The sequence below is a fragment of the Taeniopygia guttata genome, chromosome 6 (genome assembly GCF_048771995.1).
Source record: "Taeniopygia guttata chromosome 6, bTaeGut7.mat, whole genome shotgun sequence".
In the NCBI taxonomy this organism is placed as follows: domain Eukaryota; kingdom Metazoa; phylum Chordata; class Aves; order Passeriformes; family Estrildidae; genus Taeniopygia; species Taeniopygia guttata.
The window spans coordinates 20,446,100-20,468,592 of record NC_133031.1 but is presented as its reverse complement, the minus strand read 5'-3'; the positions used below and the strand labels follow the sequence as shown (position 1 = coordinate 20,468,592).

The window sequence follows — 22,493 nt, the reverse complement described above, 5'->3', positions numbered from 1 at the left end:
ATTAGCATGTCTTGTTCTATACTGTTCACTACCATTCCCCTGCCTCCAGTGTCACATAGTCAACTTTCAGATTTCTGGAATGGAAAAATCAGCTTAAAGTAATTAACAGAGTGCAGTAAATCAGAGTCAGTTTCAATGGCCTTGTGATCACTTCAAGTTACAGTGTTTGATTTTGCAATTTGGTCCTGAGTCACATTGCTGTCTACTGGAAGCATTTGTCCAGGTTTCATTAACACTGGGAGGAGATTGCAGATTTTATCTGATTAGATTATTTTTTCTATGTACTTATGCCTCCCATGTTAGTATTATTTTTTCACCCTTTCCAGTGCTGTCCTAGAACCCAAATCAAAATAAGTAAATAGAGGATAGATGTAGTTCATACTTTTCACAGTGGAATAAAACACTGATCCATCCTTTTACAGTATTCAAACTTCTGAAACCTGCTTCTCACAAAGTTCAAACAGTGTTATATTGTAACTGTTATGTGTGCAACAGGTTTCAAATTTCAAATGCATCTAACTTCTACAAATTCCTAGGTTTAGTACTTGTGTAATAGCTGCCTGTCTCTCCTGGGAACATGATTCTATGATCCCTCTTGAGATCAGTACTAATTTCCATGGCATCTGCATGCAGAAGTACATGATTAACACCAAGCAGTCAAACTTAATGAGGTATTTAAATATAAATTTATAACTTTTTTTTTCCACCAATCCTTTTTCCTTAGAACACAAACCTATAAGCAAGGAAAATCACAAGCCTGTAAGCAAGGAAAAACTAATACATACAGCAACTGTGATTATCTTTTATTCTGAAAACAAAACCATATTCTATACCCAGTATCAATGTGCACTCATTTCTTTCCACTCAAAATCAAGGTAGATAGGCTGCCTTAAAAAAGGCAATTTACACCATTCCACATGGGCATAGCTCTTACTGCATGATGAGTAAGTTATGAACACTTCCAAAGACAACTCTTTGTAGTAAACGAAAAAGGTTTCATGCACAAGGTTTTTTGATCTTGACAATTTTAATGGAGTCAGAAGAATTCTATACAACTATATACAGATTTTGAAGCATGAGTAAATATCTACTGCTTCCTACATACAACAGTTGGAATAAAAATACAATGACAATAGGTCCTAGCTAAGAAATATAAACAAACTTTCGCAAGGTTATTTTGGTATTCTTGATCGCAGCTGTCGCTTGAGGATTAGATGGTCACTTTCCTTTTGTTCTACAAGGATCTGAAAAAGATTGATTAAAATATGGTTATTCAGCATTTCTTCATAGACAAATTGACACTCACCTTTTAGACTTGTGTGCCCAACAGAACCATTTTTTCCAGAATCTGTTTCCAGAGTTTGCCTGAGTCACTCTGCTGACATTTACCCATTCACTGAGAGGGTGGTCAGTCAGAACAGGCTGGCCAGGGAAGTGGTGTAAACACCATTTCTGGAAGTGTTCAAAAAAATGTGTGGATGTGGCCCTTGGGAATATGGTTTTGTGGAGTTAACCCAGTGGTGCTGGGTTAACGTTGGGCTCAGTGGTCTTGGAGATCTTTTCCAGACTTAACAATTCTATGATTCTATTACCTTTTTTTGTCAGGGGTCTCCAGGACAGAGAGACAATCTTAATGCATCATGATAAGCAACAGATTCCATAAACATAAAAAATCCCATTTTTGCTGTAACAAATACCAAAGTCCAAAGAAAAATATTATCTGAATGCAGATCTCTCTTCTAGAATCTAATATTCATTTTCTGATACAGGAAGTGTCCAGAAAACATTTTAAGCTTAAATTTCCCTAGCTTTCTCTGACTTCCCTGGGATTCAGTCTTTTTCATCACCACTTTTTCATCACTTCCAAGCTTCTTAGCTCATTTTGCTTAGCACTTCTGCCATTTTCTTCTTCCTCTTACGGACAGCATTGTGGGTTCTGCTGAATCCATTGATACAATTTACAGAAAATTCAATAGGCTACTTTAGTATTGGGCAAATGCTTACCATAGCATAGGGGAAAAAGGATGGAAAGAAGGAAGAGATGTATTCCAGCAGAGCAGAAGAATGCTCAGCACTATGGTTACTGTCTAAACCATAAAGTAGGATTTCTGAAACAATACATCAAACTCTGGCCTTCAAGACTCTTAGACCAGTTTAGACAGAGCCACAAAATTAAAACACATCCAGAAGGCTATTTAGACTGTGCTTTGAAAAGCATGGACGTATCCACATGCTATTATGCCCAAATATCACCTGGGTATAAATGGAATTGAAAAACACCTTTGGTGCTCTCACCTGTGAAGTTAATTGTACATGCAGACCTTTATTGTGTTTCAATCATGTCATTCCAAATCTATGGATGCCTTCCTGGTCTCTATTTCTGTTCTCCCTCTATGCTACTTATATATATATATATATACACACACACATATATTATACATATTTTTTATTACACACTTGGCTGAACTGCAACTACTGAAAAAACAAAGTAAGACTTCACTGCTGTAGCAGTGAAGAAAAAGTAATCCTGCACACACTACAAGGTATCTGTGAATCCAGATGTCAAGGTATCTCTATGATTGCTGTATCACCTATACAATCAGTCAGCAAAGAAAGACAGGTGAGAAAACAAACAAACAAAAAAAAAAAACAGCAGAAAGTAAAGACCAATAGGAATGATTAGGTAGAAAAAAAAATCTAAGTTGGTCTCTTCAAAACTCTTCTGCAACTTGGTTAGACTTTCAGATTTGTCTTTTTCCCTAATATTAAATTTCAATTTAAGATTACAGAAAAACATTACAGTGGGCAAAACAGGAATCTTAATCACTTACTGAAGAACCAGGGATATCCAGAGGGCAAGAAATGTCAGTTGAATACAGCTTTCTCTTAGCTCGTTTTGGCTTGAGCTCGATTTCTTTCACATTTTCTTGTTCTGCAGACTTGGGAGAGCTTATTGTCTCAATAAGTTTCTTTGCTAGAAGACAAATTTTATCATAAACACATGCCATGGTTCAGTGAGCCTCAAAATTAATGAATAAAGTAGGCTTTATTTAAACAGTTTAAAAATTAAGCCAGTGTAGACCAACATTCAAATATAAAAATTTAGAACTGGTATTTGACTACCAGTTTTCTGTAGCTGGAAACAATTTTCTATAGCTTCAGGTGCAAAAGTTTAAAGGACACATTTAAATAGCACATTAAAAATCAATTAGGATTCAGATCTCACTGAGATCTCACTTAAAGACTAGTAAGTTGAACAACTGGCTTAACTGTTGTGCTGACAGAAGCACAGTGTACAGTGAATTTTTTCTATACCTTTTTATAGTTTAATCAAACAAGTACTAGCTCTATAAAGAGAGGAGTATATGCATTAGAAAAAATAAGAAAAATAAGAAATATGCAATACTGCTATACAAAGAGGGAAACCATACATGACATGGTAATAAATGTAACAAAACATTTGCTCAAATTGAGTATTCAAATTAAGGATGAAATTTTCAGTAGTCTGAATTTGGCTTCCCTTGATAATAATAAATACTGTGGCTCCTGGAACCAAGATGACAAACAGAAATTTTAAAAAAAATTTCACACAGTTATTATCTAGACTGTATTATGACAGATAATTTAACATGTAGTCTGTAGCAAGACAAGCTTTCATGTTGGTACAGGAGTTTATTTTAACTGTCCACATTAAAAAATGACCAACTATGTTTTAAACAAATAATAGTGTATTTTAGAATTAAACACTGGTGATTCCTTGTGTACCCTGCTAATTTTTTTTTAAAGCACAGTAACCCATAGATCATTCTTATTGTAGGAAAGAATAAAAACATATCTTTCAGTCCAAGCAATTAATCTTCCCAAGGCTATACCTAAACTTAACAAAATCCATTCATTGCTCTATATTTAGTTTAATGAAATTTTCCAAATATTTTCATGAGTCACTGGCTTTCAGATTTCATATTATTAACATACATCAAAAAACATTAACAAAGTTTCCACAGGAACAAGGGATTGCTTATAAAACAAGGTAAGATTTGGAGTTTGGATTCAATCCTTGATTTTTTCACAGCAGCAGAGCAAGTTTCTAAAACTGCCTTTACATGTAAATAAGTACAGTGTAACTCCAACATTTTGGGCCTAAAAGTTATCATTGATTTGATGATAAATATGCATGTATTTCACACTGCATCCTTCATTCCACCTGGTTTATATTTCACACTTAACATAAGTTTTAGAATTATGTGGTCCTCACAATCAAGACAATCTTTTCTTTTCTGCCACTCTACAGCAGCCAGAGAATAGGAAATAAGCCTTATTTATACTGTACACACCTTTAGAGTGAATAATAGTAGGAGAGCTTTGGAAAAAATCACCAATTTTCTGTAGTGTCCCATCTTTCTTCTTAGCTGACTTTTTATTTAGAGTAGATTCTTGTCTTCTTAAGGAGTATTCTTTTCTAAGAGATTGTGCAGTGGCCATCTGTACAGAAATACAATGACTTAATCCTCAAGTTTCATTTCATTCTATTTTGCTTCGATGTTATTTTCAAGCTGACACATTGAGCTTTGCTACTGTCACCTTTGTTCAATTTAGTAATGATAGCACTACAGCAAGTAATGTAGACAACCTCATTTTATACATAGGAAAAAGAAAATAACCAAAGTTTCACAGAATACACTTAAGAGCATGAGTCATACAGGAAACAGGATTTTTCTTTTTTTTAAAGGCAGATTGAAAGTTGTAGAATATTTAAGCTAATTATAATTTTATTGTATTAATTATAAATAAAAGAATCTGATGGGGCAAATAAATGTCTCACCCTCTGAACCTGCCCAGGTTACTACTATGGCCTAAAATAATCTTTTTATAGTTGCAATATATGTGGAAAAACTTTAGTTTTACTTCAAAGGCATTACCTATAGCATCACACTTTAATAACATGCTCAAGCTAGTCTTTTTTAACTACTCGATATGCAACATCCTTCCCCTTTGAATCACTGCACACTGCAGCTGGGACACTACACATTCTTGGCAAAGACAGACCCTTTGGCTTGTAGAGTTTAGTAGAAAGACACCATAAATGTTAAATAATCCTGTTGAAATACATAGGTAAGGATAAGATCCTTCTGCATAAGAATATTTGCTCTTTTCACAAGTCTACCTTTACAGAAAAGGCTAAACTAACTTCAAAAATGGAACAAAATCAAACCTTTTTTTTGTTGCTTGTAGAAGGCGAGTCAGCCATAGCAGGTTTTGCATTTCTCTTGTTCTCACTCTTCACAAAATCCTAAAGAAAATTAGAAATTATAATTGATACTAATGACTGCCTAAACCAAAAGAAACTATTTTATAGAACTGATCTGTTATCCCACAGATCAGAGCTGGAGACAGCAAGAAATTGCACTATCTGGAAGAGAGAAATGTAAAAGGTAAAGAGAAAGTGCAAATCAGGCACAAGGAGACAGATTCTGGATCAGCAGAAGTCTGTGATTTCTGGCTTATTCAACAAAGGCTAGAGATACACTACTTGGGAGACATGGGGCTTAAATGGTACCCTACATATATCCCTGGGATCTCAGCAGAAAATAAGAAGTTAGAGTTTTAATAAATGATCAATGTAATAAACTGAAAAGCTGCACAACATATTTTGTCAGCTGGCTGAGTTCACACCTCATTCATCTCTACACTCTTCCTTTTCCTTCTTGACTTGAACGTTTTAACAGTAACTGGTGAGGTGCTGCCCTGGTGCTTCACCTCCATCTTATGGGGTTGCAGAGGCGTGAACTGGATTTCCATCTCTGGTTTTGGGAACCGACTCGTTTTTTCATCCTCTGTGGACACTTCAGTAGAATCAAGGACAACTTCAGAATGGTCCTGTAGGTATGTGGAAAATATAAGAAAACAAGATTAAAACTATGAGTTAAATACTATATAATGCATATCACCCCCCATCTCCCAGTGAATTGCAAAGGAATTCCAGCTGTTAGCTTTCAGAACACTTACAACAGAAGTGAAGAAATTAACTACAGCAGAGTTTAAGCCTTATTATCTAAAACCTTTTTTGTTAAATTTTGAACTTTTTCGTATCCATGATCACAGAATTTTCCTCAGCCTGATACTTTGTTTCCAAGTATTTTTTCCTCAAGGGCAGAGGCCCTTAGTGATTGTTTCCATCTTAACTCTGCTGCTCCTTAGGAACTAGGCAGTAATAGGCGCTTTTGTGAGAAAAGTATAATATTTCTGTAGCTTATCTTTAGGGAGCTTTCTTCCCCTTCTAGAGAATTCCAGCTGTTCCTCCTTACATTGGTTCACCCTGAATGGTGAACCTCCTTCCTCTTAAAAAGGAAAGTGGTAAAAGCTCATGGAAACCTAAAAGGTAGTTCTCCAACAGGCTCTGCTGGGATTCTGAGAGGGAATCCCACCCAGAATCCCAGCAGCACTGCATTCCCAGGAATGGAGCAAACTAATAAAGTTGCCCAGGAATAGTCAATCTCATACAGGCTTCCTACAGTGGAAGGAATCAAACCCTAGTCTGCCCTGCTATTGGTCACACATTTAAAAACGTTTATATTATTTTCCCAGATGATTTATGTAATAATCAGCCACTTCATATGCATCACTCAGAGGTAAGTTTTCAAGAGCACACAGCTGAAGTCAGATATAATTAGACACATATTACACAGCTTTTATTTTTACTTTTATGCACACTTCAAATACAGGTTTGGTTTTGTTTTAAGTAGGATGCAAGAAACTGTTTTGTTCTTATGAACCCCCATATGGGCTGGTTAATCATCTCACTACACAATAGGTGACATCATGAAAGTTGGTTTCAGTTGAAATCCCCTTAACACTGACATAATCAAACTGAGATGACACTACCAATAACATGTCTCCAAAATCTCTAGAATCTGGAGTAGTTCACTAGTTTTTGCCTCAGGTGCAAAGGTTCATTAATGTATAGAGTGGCAATACTCATTTAACTAAAGTACTTATCTTCTGAGAGTGAGTGTGAGAGGATGAATAAGAACTCAGAACTGAAGACATAGGTAAAGTACAAAGAAGTTTTGGGAGATTTCCAGAACTATATACAGAAACATATACTGAAACAAAACCAAACCAGAAGTATTAACATATCCTTAATACATAAAGATTACCTCTTTGTTTACAGACTGATCAATTTGATCTTGTCCTTCTTCAGGTAAAGGTACTTCTGCCAAAGACTGAGGATTTTCATGGTTAATCTGCTGTTTCATTTCCTTTATCAAGTCATCTTTCTCTGCTAGCTGTTTTTTTAGATCTTCTATGTCAGTTTCTTTATCCTAATAAACATAACAAAAATTGCCAAAAATTTCAGGACTGTCAAAAGAAAGTAATGTATACGAGCATAATTATGATTACTTTGTCATGTCAGTTTCATAACTGCAGGCTAAACCAGTCAGGTACCCCATACAAAGCCAGTAATTTAATGCCTTTATGTAAAGTGAAGAAAAGTCTTGTAAGAGTCTTAGGAAACACAATGCAAAACTTTTTATTTTACTACACTTTTTTAGAATCCTAAGTTCACCTCCCATTTGCTCATGAAGTTCTTGGTGCTGTGAAAGACAACAAATGGGAGAGTTTTTTCAGATACCCAGTCCAAATTCACAAGAGTGTTTACTTGAACTACTAAATATTTTCAAACTCCAATTACCATTACAAATTCAGTTGCAAAAAAAAAGTAAAGCTTTTCTTTTTAAATTAACTGCAAATAGTTTCAATATGATAGTGTTTAAAAGCAAAAAGTAGAGCAAGAATGCAAAGAGCAACTTCAGTATTTTTCAGAATTAATGAGTAACAAAAACCCCTCAAAAATTCACACAGAAGAAAGAAAAAATGGACCTTTTCTGAAGCTGTTAGTGCAGCCTGTTTCAGCCTTTCTATTTCTTCATCTTTTTGTATGGTGCTAGAAGCCAAAGTCTTGAGCTGTATTTCCAAAGCTTCTACTAGTTCATCTCTTTCTTCACGCCACTTTTGAAGACTGTCATCCTTCTCTATGAGCTGTGCAGCAAGTCTTTCCTAAGTATTAAAAACTGGGTTAGAATAGAACACCACTTCTACATGGTATCTGAACACTTCTGCTAGTCTTGTTTTGCAGAATTAGTACTATTTTATAGCTTTAGTAAACTTAAGAGTCTGTGCAGATCTTATAAAGCTCTTATGGTATTAGTTTCAGTACAAATATGCAAAAGTAAGCCACGTTTCAACTAGGAAATCTGTATTCATACTCTTTGTGAAGAGAATTTTCTTTTTGAGAACCACAGCTTCTGTTTGCTCACTTGAAGGTTTTATTAATTACAATTCTCAGTCAAGAAAAGTCACACATAAAGTAAAATTACTTGCAAGCTCCTAATATCCTCCTATACTGAATGCAGGTCAACAAAGGCATTGCTAACTACTTCCAGATGCAAATGTAGTTTTAGATTGCAGAAGTTCATATAATAATTTCATTTGATTAAAAAATTACAGCCTTGATGCAGTCCAGTGAACAAGTAAGGTCCAGTAGCTAGTAACTATCAGTCTTCCCCAATGCTAGCACATACTACCACAGCATACTAAGTATTTTCCAAAGTAAGCTTTCTTAGCTTTAAGGAGCAGTTCATTTAAGTGTATGTTATTTTATTGATGTTTTACACACAATATGAACTTTGAAGACTTCATAATGTGATGGAACAGGAAGGAACAGGCATGTTAACTTATATTATGTGTTAAGATTTCTCATTTTATGAGCCTCCTATTCTTCCTTTTTCATATTGAGAATATCTCATCTAGGCTTTGTCATGTGAGAAAGTAAGGGAACTGACACTGGCCAGCTACTTGCAAGTGCCCCCACTGTTCAACACTTGCTATGTGATTTACTCTGTACAAAAGACACTGCAGGACACAGCTGAGACAAAGACACTTACAATTTCTGCTTGTTGCTTCACATGATGCTCTCTACCCTCCACAAACTTTCTCATTTCCCTGTTGCGATGGTTCTCAGCTTCTTTTACTTGATTTATGAGTCCCATTTTTTCCTCAAGCCACTTTTTTCTATCAGTTTGATACTTTGCCTCATTCTCCTAATTTGATGAAACCAGAAATGAAACCATAAGTAGAGGAAAAATAAAAAAAGGACTTAAAATTCAGAATACGATCAAATGGATTAACTTCAAAAACATAACAGAAACAGTAGCACAGTTTTACTCTAGCATACTCCCAGGTACAAGTACTATACTCATTATATTTATATTATATACTCATTACTTGTTCTTTTATATTGCAAAAAATTATAAATTTTCAGCATTTCTTTTTCAAACTGGTACATCTTCATGGAATAGAATTTTTTTTCCTCAAAGCATTCTGGGTCAATACAGACACATATGTCAAAAGTAATGGTAAACAGACACTTCCACCTTACCAGCTTTTCTGCTGCCTTAAAGGACATGTTAGAAAACTAATCTCTGCCTCAAGACTGAAAGGGAAACAATGCAGTACAGTTTGAATGGTAGGCAGAGACAGCATGTACCTACGAATGTCACTTCAATCCACAGCAACTTTGTCTCCTTTTCTATCACAATCAAACCTCTTGTCAGACATTTTACTACACAAGACAGGAAGCGCCTGTAAAGTTGCTCAGAAAATAAAGTTGGCTTTCTAATCCAAGGAGAGCTAGAGGAAAGTCATCAGCCTTACAGTAAGGGCTTACAGGCCATGCAGCAAGCACAAGATCTTGAGAGAGTCTGATTTAGCAACTGAGAGGAGAGATCCCTGTAACTGGTATCAGGAGTTGGATTAGGACAGCTGTAAGAGGAAAGCAGTTACAGAAGCCCTGTGCATAGCAGCAGCATAATGTAGAGCAGGGAGCACTCTGTTATGGGGCATCAGTGATGCTGTATGGAAGAGATGCTTCAAAGGAGGTTTCCTTTACCAGTGTAATAACTTGCCAATATCATGCCCTAGCCTCTGGAAGACAGTGACAAAAACTTAGACCCCTTAAATGGGCATTATGGCCTTAGATTTAAGTATGAATTATAGAATAATGTTTTACCTCCAGTTCTTTTTGCAGCCTTATTAATTCCTCATTTACATTTATGGATTTCGCCTCATTTTTACTCATCTTTTCCTGCCAGTCTCTATTGCACTGGTTATTCAGCTCTCTATATTTCTGCTTCCATGCTTCCAGTTCTAGGTAGAACACAAAATGAGTTTACATAATGTATAATTTTAAACATGTATTTGAACACGTTCCTGTCCTTTTACTGAAGTTGTTTGGATTTATCAGCTATGATCACAGACAACAGAGGCCTTTTAGGAAATTGCTATTTTTTACGTAAAAGTAACACCTAAATAGCAATTGATAAGTAAAACCAGAAATGTAAAGTAGCTATCACAATATACATTCAAACCAATTTTTCTTCCCTGTTCCCTCTCCATGGAAAGATTACCCAAAACCAATCTGTTGGTCTCTTCTAATTTGGCTTCAAGTGCTTGATCTTGTTCAATCTGAGTCCGTTCTTGTTCTTCTAATGTCATCCGCATATCTTCAATTATTTTCTCCTTTGCACATAGATCTGAAAATTTGAAAATTAATTTACAGATGAGCCTCCTCCTAGTTCCCACCATTCTCCCAAACTGCCTTAGTTACAAGTAATTTATCCACTTCCTGAGATCAAAAGCTCTATTACAAGGAAATAGAACATCTATACTGAACTTTCCACATCCCAAATTCTTAAGTGATTCTATTCTCACCAGTTTAACTTAGATGTGTGCTTTGGTATACCAGACTCTGGCTTGTATGGCTATAAGAAACTAACTACTGTTCAACCCCTAAATGTTTATCAAATCTGCAGAAACTTTGTCCTACTATACACAATAGCGTGCTAGTTCATGCTTTTGCTAAAATGGACAACTAAAATAAAACTAAGTAAATCCCAGTATTGACTAAATGAACACTAATACTTTCTCTGCTTATGTTTCTTAATCTGAGACTGTTTATTTCCTTACAGATATATCTAGTAACAATTCAATAAAAATTAATTTCTGATTGTGAGATTTTAATGTCCAGGTTGGAGTGCCTTGGTACTCTAAAATATAAATATAAAGACTTTCTAAATTTGTTACTGACATGATCACTCATTATATTGTCATTGCACACATACACAGAAGAATTGGAACAATTATAGTTCTTTCTGACCTTCATGTGTTTTCTCATACTGTTTGGAGATTTCTTCCAGCTTTTCTTTATCCAACTGCTCCTAAATATCACATGAAAAGCAAATTAAAGAAATTAGAATATGCTGAAAGAAGCAAATATATATGCTAGAAATTAAGAGCTTTTCATTTTGAATTTAATAAATAATTAATAAGGCATTTAAGATAAATAGTCCCAACGAATATAAGTTCTTCATAAAGTAGCATTCCAGCTGTTTAAAAAATAAAGAGACATTATTACTAACATACCTAAGTGTCACTAATCAGAAACTGTGCAGGTATTAAGTATTTATTTACTATTTTATTTAAAATTGTCAAATTGTTTTAAATAAGTCCTGCATGAGAATTTCTTTAAATATTTTTCATTCATCTGTTAAAACTTATTTCAGCTGGCTACTCCTGTTTTTACCCCAACTTTTGTAAGCTTTCTCCAGTTGCTTCAAAAACTCATCTCATTAGTAGATTAGTTAAAAAAAAAATTAAGAGCAAGTAAATTTTAAAAATACCTTTTTAAGTTGCAAGATTGTGCGCTGTTTGAACTCTAATTCTTCACTAAACTGCTTTTTAGTTTTCTCAAGTTCATTAACTTGTTTCCTCAGGGATTTCTCCTGAGTTTGCATTGTACACACCTGCAACAAGAGAGCAAGCAAAACTTACATTTAGTTATAAGCCTTTTGCAATTTCTAAGTTATCTAGATAATCAACTACTTAAATTAGAGTTAAATTTTTGCAAGCATCTTCATTAAATTTCAGGGACTAGTAGTGCACAAGGGAAGATACTCTAAATGTATCACTCAAAATAGCTCTATTATGAATATCTTTTAACATCCATAGATTGAGGTTTGTGAAAATAGGTTTTAATAACAGAAGCCCAAACTTGCAGAAGAAACATTTTGCCTATAGTTACTAACCTCTTTTTGTACTTGCTGAATTTGTTTCTTGGCATCAGAAAATTTCTCTTTCAAATCTGTGTATTCTTCCTCTTTCCTCTGCAAATCTTTTTTCAAACTTTGTACAAGGGCAGAGCTTTCAGAAAGATCTGTACGTAACCTTGGGTTAGAAATTAAGAGACATAAATAACATTAGTCTTACATGTTAGCTCAGGCTCCTTGCTGGTTTTATTAGAAAATAGAATCTCAGCTTTATCATATCAATATAATTTTACATTTATAATTCATAATTTTACATTTAGATTTCAATGTCTTACTAGATGAGCCTGAACTAACAAACTGCTCATATTCACTTCTGAACACTCAATTTTAAAAAAATATTATCTTTCTAAGCACAGTAGAGCAATCATTATCATTAGGTGACCTTACAAATTAGAAAAGCAGAAGGTTAAAAGCAAGTAAGTTTAAAGTTGATAACTACATCCCAGTTCTTGTAAGTATCAAGATGAATAAAAAGAAAAGTGGAAAAAAACCCAATAATACTGCAATAAATTCTGCCATCACAAGTTCTGCAAAGTAAAGAATAAGTCTGATGGGGTTTTTTTTAAGTGATTACATTTATTTTAAGGAGTTTCCAGTAGGACATCTTGGACTTTTAAACTAACTAAAGGAAGGTTTTTCAGGTCCTATAAATGACAATACAAGGCCTCACAAAAATAAATCCTTTCAAAGCTTCACCAGCACAGGTTGGGGATCATCAGACCTTCATGCTAAACTGTACTTTAGAGTATATGCAGTACCCACAGATAAAGCACTAAACAAACCCATTGTCAGGTGAAGAGCTACAAAGCATCTTACAGCTATCTTTTATATAATTGCAATTTCCTTCCCATATAGCAAATATAATCTTTCAGAAGCACATAATCTCCTATTTCTCACAGATTTAAAAAGTAGAAGGTGCTGAGAAAAGTTCTGCCCTCTACACCCATTTTTCCTTCAAGTCTTATAGTAGAGTGTTCACCTAAAATAGCTGTTATCAAAACCATTTGTTTACTCCCTAGGCTTTTTTTCCCTGCCCTTTATTTTTAACATTCAGTCCTTTCCAAAGAAAATATGTCCTACTTTTACATAAGTTACAGGATATAATATTGCACAATGCAATTTCTCTCAGAAAGGGTCTCTAACAAAATTATTAGAAATCCCCAAATAATTAATTTTATTGTATGCTCCTATTTCCCTGCACAATAGTTCCACATGATTTAGATGCATATTTCTGAAAGAATATACAAACAGGTGAGGAAAACATAGACAGCAGACTATGCAAATGTGAAATTCGAGCAGTGTATAGAAATTTCTCAAAGAAGCAGTTTGGTTAATCAAGTTCATAAACATGCAAATGTGGTATGTCAAACTAATGCTCATATAAGGGAGTTTCAACTTAGTTTTATTCTTAAAGGGTTAGGAGTAATCTTATTATTTACTTACAGTTCTATAGACTGTATTTGCTCATACTCATTTTTCTCCTTCTCCTGAAGAACATGTTTCATGGTCTCCAGACTGTTCACCAACTGCACAACCTCATCCTTCAAATTTGCTTCTCGATCACTGAATTCTTTCAGGATTTTGTCTGCACTGGTACATTTCTCTTGCAGAGCTACTGTATTACCTTCTAGATTTAAAATAGTAGATTCTTTTTCTTTTAGTTCTACTTCTAACTCTTTCATCCTGTCATCTTTAGTCCTAGAAACCTCCAACAGGCATTTAAGATCTCTTATTTCTCCCTCGTAGCTGGCAACTTTCTCCTGAAACTGCGCAATTACTCTCTGATTTTCTTCAGCCTGTTTTTCAAAATCCCGGGTTTTCTTCTGGATTTGCTCTTGTAACCGATTCATAAGATCTTCTTCCTTTACGGACTGATGCTCTTGATTTGTAATCCCATTTAATTCTATTTTTAGTTGATTATTGTAATTCTCACTATCATGAAGTCTCTTCTCTAACTCTTCAACTTGTTGATGTAGTTGTTGAATCTGATGACTTTTTTGTGAGGAAGCCCTAATCATAATTTTGCATTCTTCCCAAATGCTTTCAATACTGCGGTGAAAGGAGCTCTCCTGTCTCAGATCTCTTGTAGAAGCAGTTTCAAACTGCATGGATAGAGGACTCACTTGAGCTGTCTCTGGTTCATCTTTTTGACGATCTAAGGAATCCTTTACATTAACTAAATCAATACCCACAGCATAAGATTCTGAGTGATATTTATACAATTCATCTACCTGGGACTGCATTGTTTTAATTTGTGACACTTTGTCAATTATATTTTGTTTAGCACTTGTCACTTCGTTATTTAGCTGAGTAATCTTTTCTTCTTGTTCCTTATTTATGGTTTTCTGTTTGTCCAATTCAGAAACAGTCTCCTGATATTCAGCTTGACATTGTTGAAGTTCTTCACTCAAGCTAGAAGCCTTTTCTTCAGAAGCAGAGAGTTTCAGATGCAATTTTGCTATCTGCTGATTTAATTCATCTTTTTCATTTTTTTCTCTGAGGCATTGTTCTTCAAGTGTAGCTATCTGACCTTCCAAGGTTTCAGTTCTTTCCTTTAGTGCTAGTATTTCTGTGTAGGTCTCAGAATTAGTAGTTCTCTTTTGATCAAGACAGTAGTTTTCCCAACTCTCCCTCTTATCTCCTAAAAACAAAACCAAAACAACATCAAGAACAAATAAACCCCCTAAAGTTCAGGTTAATTACAATCAACAAGTCACTAGCAACACCAAACTGTAATTGCTGTGTGGAAAATTAGCACCACCTGCAAGCCACACTTCCATAGCATTTTAGAGTCTTGAAGCTGTTAGAGCCCTCTGAGACATTTTATAGGCACTAAAATGCCTCTTTGGCTTCTAGGCATAATTTGCCGAAAGAGGTGTTCAGAAGACTTAAAAAAAGTTTGCTACAGTTCTATTTCAACCCTCTATTCTTCCCCACTAGCAGAAAAATCTAGCTACTTTCACTAGTATTTCCAACACTTATAAGCTAGGTAACATTCACAATGACAACCAGTTTCCACCTCCACTGATTCAACAATCCCTTTAAATAGAGCCAGCAATTATCCATCCTCCATGCAGGGGAGCAATGGTGTCATAACTTTGTGTCATACCATACACACCTTTCTGAGAAGTTTTATGCATGATCTGTATCACCTTACTTTTAAAACAAAGATAAAACTCCAGCACAAGATTTGGGTTTTTTTGCTTTGTGTCTGGAACCTTCCTCTCTTCTGTATTCAATACATTTCTAAACTAGATTAATGTCCACACCTAATATGTTGCATGTAAAGTTCTCCAAGAAAGATTTACAACATGTCAACCCAAAATTTCCATGTTTTATTAAGATTGTTTTCCCAAAGTAATGAGCCATTTTAACTAAAATCACACGTATTTCATCACCTTCAAAACTGATTCCAGCTGTATTTCACACAAGTGTTTTAGAATCCAAATTGTGCTTCTGTAGTAACATGCATGCTATATTTTACTTTTAAAACCAGCCTATCTCTAAGGATTAGATTATCACCACTACATACCACAAGGAGATACTATGGATTCTCGTGAGTGCTGCACCTACAGTAAGGTAGAGTAAGGCAGTCTCACATTGGATCATTAAGCACAGGTGTACTGCATGGAAACATCCTCTGAACAGATCCAACAAGTTGTACAGTCAACCTGAGTCACTAACAAAAGTAACTCTGAAGCATCAGCAAGTGTTTTAGCTTTTGAAAGTCAACAGGATACTTTTCTCCCGCTTGTTCATAGTTTCCCTGTTATACATCAAGTGCTTCTGCTAGCTCAGCCACAACAGCAGCCTTACTGTAGCATATAAGGTCATATTTTTAAATCATACAAGATTAAAATATTTGCATTTGGAAAAGGTTTTCGCTGAAAAGTTGTGCAGTCCTAAGAAAACATATCAGACAAAATACTACACATCCTTCTCCCTGGACTGGAGTTTTGCAAGCTTCACTAAAAGCAAGAGGTGCTGAGATGTCTTAACACAGGGTTTGTCCAAGTCCTTAGTCTTGGCTTCAAATGATACTTGAAGTTGTACAAAACCAGAAATGCCCTACTGGATGACATGGCCTCAGCTGACCTAGCCTAATATTTTTACCTCCTTTTGGCAGGCCCAGCCATTTTCTATGGACCTTTCTTCACTTTGAAGAATTGAGACAATACAACCCTGCTTAAGTCTTTCAGTATCCACATATGCACCTGCTGGCTGTTAGCTTACCTACCTCTGCCTGCAATCTGAGAGTTTGAATACATATGCCTCTCCCACCTTCTAGGGCAGCAAATGTCAGTTCAATATTCTCTGCATGAAGTGCTTTGTTACTGGAATCACAGAAGATGCTTAGTTCAAGAGGCCCCTCCAGGATCATCAAGAGCAGGGTTGCTCTCCAGCCTCTCACTCCCCAGTCTGTATTGAGAGCCAGGGTTTCCTGTCCCAGGTGCAGAATCAGGCACTTGTCTTTGTTAACTTCATGGTGTTTGTGACTGCCCAGCTCTGTAATTTGTCTAGATCTCTCTGCAGGGCTTCCCCCCTCTGAGGGAGTCCACAGCTATCACTGGCAAACTTTGGATAGCTTTGTGTCTTGCAAAGTTATTTATGAAGATTTTGAAGAGAACTGGGCCCATTATAGAGCTCTGGGGGAGCCCCACTAGTGCCTGGATGCCAGCCTGACATGACTCCATTTACTAGAACTCTGCACTACAAATTCAAAACTGATCTACTGCAATGAGTGCTGCCTCGTTCTTTCACTGCACAGTGTAACAAATGATAGCCCAATATTCAGTTTATTCACTGTATCGTCATTTTTCTGTGATCATGTGAATTTGATAATTCTCCTTTAACAGAAAGGAAAGGCTTCTCACATTCCTTTTGAGTATACTTTCCATAGTTCTACAAGAAATTAAAACTAAGCTGGGTCCTGAAGTTAGAGGCAGACAGCTCTTACAAATATAATTTTGCACAAGTCCCATCTAGTTCAGTCTCACTTATCAATAGATTTTATTCACCTGATAAGCTCACAGATAAAGCAGTAACAGCAAAAAGACTGAAAGTGCAAGCATGACAGCTGAACAAAATATGCCATTTGTGGACTTAAGCTTTCCACCTGAATGGGAGTAAAATTAATTTTCCTCCTTTGCCAGCACTGTCACCTTGACCACAGCTGGTGTGTTCACAGCATGCACACAGAACAAAATGTCAAAGTTCACAGCACATACTGTATGACTGAACAATCAGTAAGTCACTGACACCTTTCATGGTTGCTTAGGAAATTTTCAAACACTTGAGCAGGAAACATTACTTTCTCAGAAGTCCCGCAACAGAAAATTTAGTACAACTGTTAAGATATTGCCTAAGAACTACAGATGGGTATGCAGGTACGTACACAGATAATTATGAAAAAGCGGCAGAAGAGTCTAAAAACTAAAATTTTATTTAAATCATTTAGGAGTAAATTATATAGGCCAGCTCTCTGCGAAAGAAATTACATTTAGAGAACAGTTACTTCCTTGTACAGTGTAACATAGCAGATTTCCTCCTCAGAGCATAATGTTTATGCTTCCCAGCTTTTTTCTTCTGTTCTGGAATAGTAACCAAGCTTTTTTTGAAGACCCCCTGTTGAGTGATGGTAGAAATCGTACCTTTCTTTGTAGGTGGCTCTTCTTCTAGAGTAGGCTTATTTTCCAAGCAACGTTTTCTTCCTACTTCCAAAACAGTTTCCTCACAATCCTTGAATTGGCTGCTTTCAGTCATTTTGTTAGAGCTCTTCTCTGCTAATTTTCTCTTAATGGTAGTCAAAGTGTTCTCCTGTGTTAAAATAGGATCAACTGCTTTGAAGTTGTACAAATTGAACACTTAAAAGGCTTAGTAACTTCTTCTACACAAATATTTTTACAAAACCTTTATGGGTAAGGTGCATAGGGGTTGTCAGCGGAAAAGTCAGTGAAAGATCAGTTAGCTAAACCAAGAGCTCCTGCAACTTCAGATCCTAAGAAACATAATACTTTGCATTGTACAGGAATAAAAGCAAGAGACTAGAGAATCACAAAACACACAGTCCTTTCATTAAGAGGACTTAATTTACCATGTGCAAACTATTTCCAGTGCCAAAAGAGTTGATGAAATTTCCAATTTGTAAAAGGGCACACAGGCTGTTCTACACATTCATCACTTTCTGATCATGGTTGGTAGAGTTGAGAGCTTTAATAGCCCTCAGTAAAGCCAAGAATAATTTTTGTCAAGACATGTTTGATGCAATTTGAAAGCCATGTCAGTTCTGCAATACATACTTCAAATACCTATTTGACTAAGAAAAAGGCTGTTTACTTGCATGACAAGTGGTAAACCATGTGGTTGTCAATTATTCATGCACTTCATTAAAAAAAAAAACCACAATAGACTATAGAGTTGAGGTTTGTGGTCATGTTTAAAAGTCCATGCCACACAGTCTCATGGAACCACTGGATAGTTAAAGCCGTGCTCTTGGAAGGAGCAGTAAGTCATCACAATAGCATTCATACTATTGACAAGTTAAGCAGCTGTGAGGCAGAGAGAACACAAAATAAATTATGGCCAAAGCTTTGAGTTTAGTGTAAGAAATGATTAGAGTGCCGCCTAAAATGGTCTCTAAACTACTTCAGGTTACTGGACATCAAGTTCAAAAAAAAAAAAAAATCCCAAAAAACCTCTCACTGTGTGCTTTGATTTTTTTTACCTGTATACATTTAGTCAAGCTAGCTTCCAGCACTCAGGATATATCATTAGACTATACAATTTCAAGTTTCATTAATCACATCAAAAACGGAGATACCCATGTCATACCTTCTTAATTCAAACTCTGCTCAATACATCCACATTAACACTCTTCCCTTGAAAGTGTGCAAGCATGTGGGTGGAACACACTGATTGTTTTTTCCTAATTTACACAATTACGTATTTTTTCACATTCTTAAATTCTAACTTAAACTAAAATTGACTTTTGTTGTACCAAAGCCTCATTTTCTTCCTTTTTTTTTAATCAGTGATGTACTTCCTCTATTCTCACTGTATTAAGTCCTCACAGTTTGAAGTCTTTATTTTTTTTTATGCCTCTTCAGAATCTCATCTAGAGTCCTCCAACAATAAATTCAGATCAGTATTTCTGAAAGTCTCATTATTTACACACACCCCACTAACATTTTGCTGTGGGTTTAGTTTCAATGCCAACTGACCTGCTATCATTTGAAGTAAATAGCAATTATTTAAAGAAATGACAATTTTATGAAGTCCATTATAAAGACATTAAGATTTTTTTGTATTAGAAAATTAAGATGTCTAAGACTTACATAGTCTTTTATGGTTTCTTCTGAACGGGTTATCTGACCTTGTAGTTTCATAATTGTTTCATCTTTTTCCTTCACAATGTCAATCAGTTCTTGAATCCTTTCATTTTGTATATTCATTTTCTTGAAAAAGAAAAAAGTTCAGTGTTAAGTTGAACTCTATCATGCTTTTTAGAAGCAGTATCAGTTAAATTATTCTTGATATTAAAAAAGGCTAGAAGCATAGTCTATTAGCATTTCAAGTTATTTGAATTTTGTATTAAAGCAAACAATTTTGCACAAGTTTTTTTTGAGAAAGTTACCTCAGTTGCTTCTTTAAGTTGCTCAGCAGACTCATCCAATTTAATCCTCTGTGCTTCAAAACCTGTAACAGGAAAAAAGCCTATATAACATAATCAGCCATCACAGTTTACTCAGTAATCAATGTCTTTGTGTCTTCTGATACTTCAGTAGTTTTTGAATGCATTTGTTTTCAAGTTGACTTCTACTAGGACATTTCAAAAGTTGTTTACATTTTCTGAACTGGATATTTGAGACTTGCAACCCATTCAAAAGAGATCACATCACAAGATCTCTGCTGAGATCATTATGAGGTGCTGCTAGTTTTTCCTTCAAAGTTCCACCTGATGCCTGAATACACTGCATCAGCAAAACAAAGAAGCACAGGGATTACAATACAAGGAAATCAATAACTTTGATGTTTTACCCCACAATTTTTACGTCTGCAATTGACAATTTTAAGTTTCTTCTTAAAAATAAAATAAGCAAGGCCTATAGAATTGTTTAACCTGAACATACACAAAACAATGGATTACCACCATTATACATATGATTTGTATGATTTGGTTACACAGTCTCATTCAACGAGCTTAATATTCCTATTTTACAGTACTTAATTTCTTTTTCTTAATTTGTGTCTTTCACATCACACTTAGAACCAGTTTACCTTTGGCTTTATTTTCCAGCTCTTCCTTGGTCTCAACTAGCTCAGCAGTTATTTTTGCCAGCTGTTTTTCAAGACAACCTATTGTTTCCTGTGGGTCCTCTAAGGACACAATGTACTGGTGTGCAGCTTCTGCCTGATTCTTGATATCAGTGATATCATTTTGCAGAGAATCAATAACACCCCCAAAATCCATGTAGGTATCTGTGTCTGTGCTGTTTTCTTCATTCTGAAAGAATTTAGATTCATTTAGAAATAGCAAATAATTACACAAAAGCCATTATTTATACAGAAAATATGTAAGATTGTTATGAATTCTAATATATAAGTAGTTATAATTCTGACTGCAAAACCATCTTGTGGGCTTATATGCACTCATTGCCAGTGTCTACCTTCACATACCAGTTTACAATATCAAGCTAGAGCTACTTTATTTTTATAACATTTTATTACCCACCATTACATTTCCCCTTGTATCTCCACAAAAACATCCCCTCCAAGCTTACTATAAAAATTAGCATATTTTAAACCATTGAGAATATTGAATGAACAGAGCAAGCAAACTGTTTTAGAAGGAATGCATCTAAGATTTTCATGACAGGAAAAGTTTGCGAGGTCAGATTAGTCTGTGGTAACTTACAGTAAGTTATACCCAAAAGACTTGCTTTACATACTGCCTCTTTTCTTAAAAAAAGAGTTCAAAACTTTTAACAGTCTAGACTCTTGAGTCTAGATATGGCTTAAGTGGATGAATAATTCTCATTGCTTCAGTTGTTGCTACTATTGCTCTACAAGTGAAGTCTCTGTGACTATGCCAGCACAGTCCATATGTGGGGCCTAAAGTCAACCTCAAAGATTTTAAATAAGGCACTAAATGCAATGGATTTTATAGCATTAAAAAATTGCAGATTTCCCCCCAATTTCTTTGTACAGAATAATTGCCACTTTTGTGCTGGAGAAATGCAGAAAACATCCCGATTCCCAAGGCTCAGCAACTTCATCTATTAAATAAGATAAACATATCTTGCTAAGGACACAGTCACATTGTGTGCAATTCCTTGAAACCATCCCTGGTATTTCTTGAGAAATACCATGACCATAACAGGTAGTTAGTAAAAGGGACATTTGTGGCAAAGAGATAAAAATACCAGAGGTCCAGCAGCTTGCTCACTGCAAGGCTGATCTTGTAATTTACTTTTCTCATCAGCATTTTTTGTACTATTTACAAGCTCCTTGAAGATTTCCAGGCGTTTTTCAGCATTTTCTTCAAGCTGTTCTCGTTCATGAGAAAGGCGCTCTCTAGAGTAGAAAAAAAACCAAGTCAGCTAAAAGCTAGCCATGAGACAGGCCAAAACATTATTAGCACAGTTGCCTATTAACAAAGATGCTTTCATCTTTGTTCTCTTTCATCTTTATTTTGGCACAACAAAACAATACACAACACAATGCTGCTACCCTAAACCAGAAGTATTTTTCACACACATCACAAGAATAAGAGAGATACAAATACACAGATCATGGATAGCACTAAACAAAAAGCATTTTTTCTAAGCTGCTTGAGATAGTATGTTTGGAGTATCACTAAAACAAAAAGGAATCAAAGAATTTGCAAATGTCACTCTTTCTACAACTTAAAGCAGATCTTCCCTTAGAAGGAGTTTTACAGGAAAAAAACACTACTTAAAAATTATACACACACATTCTAACCCATCCCACAGAGAAATCAAAGCCTTTCCTAAAGAGCATTTTTCCTCAGCTCATAATCCAAACAGAAACCAACACATTAACTGATGCAGTAGAAGATCAGATCTAGCAGAACACTGAGGTCTCTTAGTAAGAGAGATTTAAGAAATAAGTAAATTTACTTTCACTTTAACAAGTAACTTCAAAACCACTTAAAGCCAGCTTACTTGAAATTTATTTCCCGTTGAGCAAAATAATCCGTAAATTCTTGTACCACTTCTTCACGAATTTTTATTTCCAGCAGTAACTTATTTTTCTTTTCAGTAATAAGTCTGTTCCTCAGCTCTTCTACCAGGTTCACCAGCATCTAGA

The 22,493-nt window shown here is 35.3% G+C and overlaps 1 protein-coding gene across 3 annotated transcripts in view; it reads right to left on the bottom strand.

Annotated features, from left to right (window-relative positions):
• Positions 1-1,008: 1,008 nt before the first annotated feature.
• Positions 1,009-22,493, bottom strand: part of KIF20B (kinesin family member 20B) — a 34,183-nt gene continuing 12,698 nt past the window's right edge. For 2 of the 3 annotated variants that reach the window (XM_072931097.1, XM_030276053.4), the window contains exons 14-33: positions 22,349-22,488; positions 21,587-21,737; positions 20,442-20,667; positions 19,798-19,859; positions 19,499-19,618; positions 17,816-17,981; positions 13,608-14,805; positions 12,144-12,282; positions 11,739-11,861; positions 11,216-11,276; positions 10,467-10,592; positions 10,070-10,206; positions 8,946-9,101; positions 7,882-8,058; positions 7,158-7,322; positions 5,674-5,877; positions 5,213-5,290; positions 4,335-4,482; positions 2,832-2,974; positions 1,009-1,244 (exon numbers count right to left, since the gene is read on the bottom strand). In XM_072931097.1, coding sequence (XP_072787198.1) covers positions 1,173-1,244; positions 2,832-2,974; positions 4,335-4,482; positions 5,213-5,290; positions 5,674-5,877; positions 7,158-7,322; positions 7,882-8,058; positions 8,946-9,101; positions 10,070-10,206; positions 10,467-10,592; positions 11,216-11,276; positions 11,739-11,861; positions 12,144-12,282; positions 13,608-14,805; positions 17,816-17,981; positions 19,499-19,618; positions 19,798-19,859; positions 20,442-20,667; positions 21,587-21,737; positions 22,349-22,488 — 3,792 coding nt within the window. In that variant the 3' untranslated portion in view covers positions 1,009-1,172. The remainder of the gene's footprint in view (positions 1,245-2,831; positions 2,975-4,334; positions 4,483-5,212; positions 5,291-5,673; positions 5,878-7,157; positions 7,323-7,881; positions 8,059-8,945; positions 9,102-10,069; positions 10,207-10,466; positions 10,593-11,215; positions 11,277-11,738; positions 11,862-12,143; positions 12,283-13,607; positions 14,806-17,815; positions 17,982-19,498; positions 19,619-19,797; positions 19,860-20,441; positions 20,668-21,586; positions 21,738-22,348; positions 22,489-22,493) is intronic. The other variant, XM_030276054.4, reaches the window with a different exon arrangement.